Source organism: Mesitornis unicolor, unplaced genomic scaffold (genome assembly GCF_000695765.1).
Source record: "Mesitornis unicolor isolate BGI_N332 unplaced genomic scaffold, ASM69576v1 scaffold49197, whole genome shotgun sequence".
In the NCBI taxonomy this organism is placed as follows: Eukaryota; Metazoa; Chordata; class Aves; order Mesitornithiformes; family Mesitornithidae; genus Mesitornis; species Mesitornis unicolor.
The window spans coordinates 1,779-3,124 of NW_010195301.1; the positions used below are offsets into that span (position 1 = coordinate 1,779).

General features: G+C 56.8%; 1 protein-coding gene across 1 annotated transcript in view; it reads left to right on the forward strand.

The window, feature by feature from the left end:
- Positions 1 to 275, forward strand: part of PEF1 (penta-EF-hand domain containing 1) — a 1,645-nt gene extending 1,370 nt beyond the window's left edge. The window contains exon 3 of the mRNA XM_010188061.1: positions 46 to 275. Within this exon, the coding sequence (XP_010186363.1) occupies positions 46 to 275 (230 nt within the window). The remainder of the gene's footprint in view (positions 1 to 45) is intronic.
- Positions 276 to 1,346: the final 1,071 nt, after the last annotated feature.

Sequence of the window (1,346 nt, forward strand, 5' to 3'; positions counted from 1 at the left end):
CCTCCTTCTTCAGGAGGGTTTCACCCGAGTGTTTCTCGCTCCCAGCTTTCTCCCAGATGGGCTACAACCTGAGCCCCCAGTTTAGCCAGTTACTGCTGGCCCGCTACGCCCAGCGCTCCCCCAACCCCAGCATCCAGCTCGACCGCTTCATCCACATCTGCATGCAGCTGCAGAGCACGACCGACGCCTTCCGCGAGAAGGACACGGCGCTGGTGGGCAACGTGCGGCTCAGCTACGAGGACTTCCTCACCATGGTGGTGACCCGCATGCTGTGACACCCTCGGCCGAGGGCTGGGAGCTCCACGGGGCTTTTGGGGAGCCATAGCCATGCTCAGCATCGTGCTGGGATGTGGCCAAGCCTCCCAAAAAAACGAGCTGTTCCCCTAGGACCGTTTTTCCAGCCTGTTTTCCGCCTGGCTTTGATTCCTCATCCCTGCTCCATGGCGGTGGGTGCCTCCACGCCAAACTTTGGGACAGCCAAACCTGTAGCCTGTGCCATGCCTCCCAGGGAGCGCTTAGATCTGCCCTCGCCAGATGCAAAATCGAGCTTAAACCCCCTCTGTGCTGTCCCCTGCTCTGGGTGTCTGCAGGGGGGTGTCCCCATCTCCACGCGTTTTTGGGGACTCTCCAGTGACCAAGAGCTGAGGCTTCATTTGAAAGGGAGCAGGGACGACTCGAACCATGGCAGAGCTCGTCCTTCCTCGCCACGAGCACCTCCACCCCTCAGCTGTGCTGGAAACGCTGCGGCTTTTTGGGGGTTTGAGCCCCGTTTCTCTCCAGGTCACGTTGCTGCCGGATCATTGACCTCCCCTTGTTGCCAATGTCTTGATCTGTCTTTGCCGAAGCCAAACTGAAGCAGTTTAGAGCTTATTTTTACAGCTTTTGAATAAAAGGCAATGTGCACTGGTCACTGGGTGGTTCGTGTGTGATGAGGGGGTGGTGGGGACCCTGCCCCCTGTCACCCCTGTGGGGACAGCAGCGGCTCGGGGTGCAGGGAAGGGGACACGTTGCTCTAATGTACGTGAAGGAATTCTTATAAAAGAAAGTATTTAAAAGCACAAATAGTTTACCTGCGTTGTTAGGAGCAGGCGTTGGTGTTTTCCTCGGCGCTGGCCAAGGGCAGGACGTGTTGTTCCCGAGCATCTCTCGCCATTCCAACCATAGTTCAGGTCAGCTGTGGCTGAGTCAGACCTGCCCGGCCTTTCCCGAGTTCAAAGCAGAGGGGACAGGGGCTGGCACCCCCCTCCCGTGCTGTCACCTGCACTGGGGCTGGCACAGATACATAGACATCGACATATATACATACATACATACATTAGATATGCTCGCTGTATATTTTTTATGTA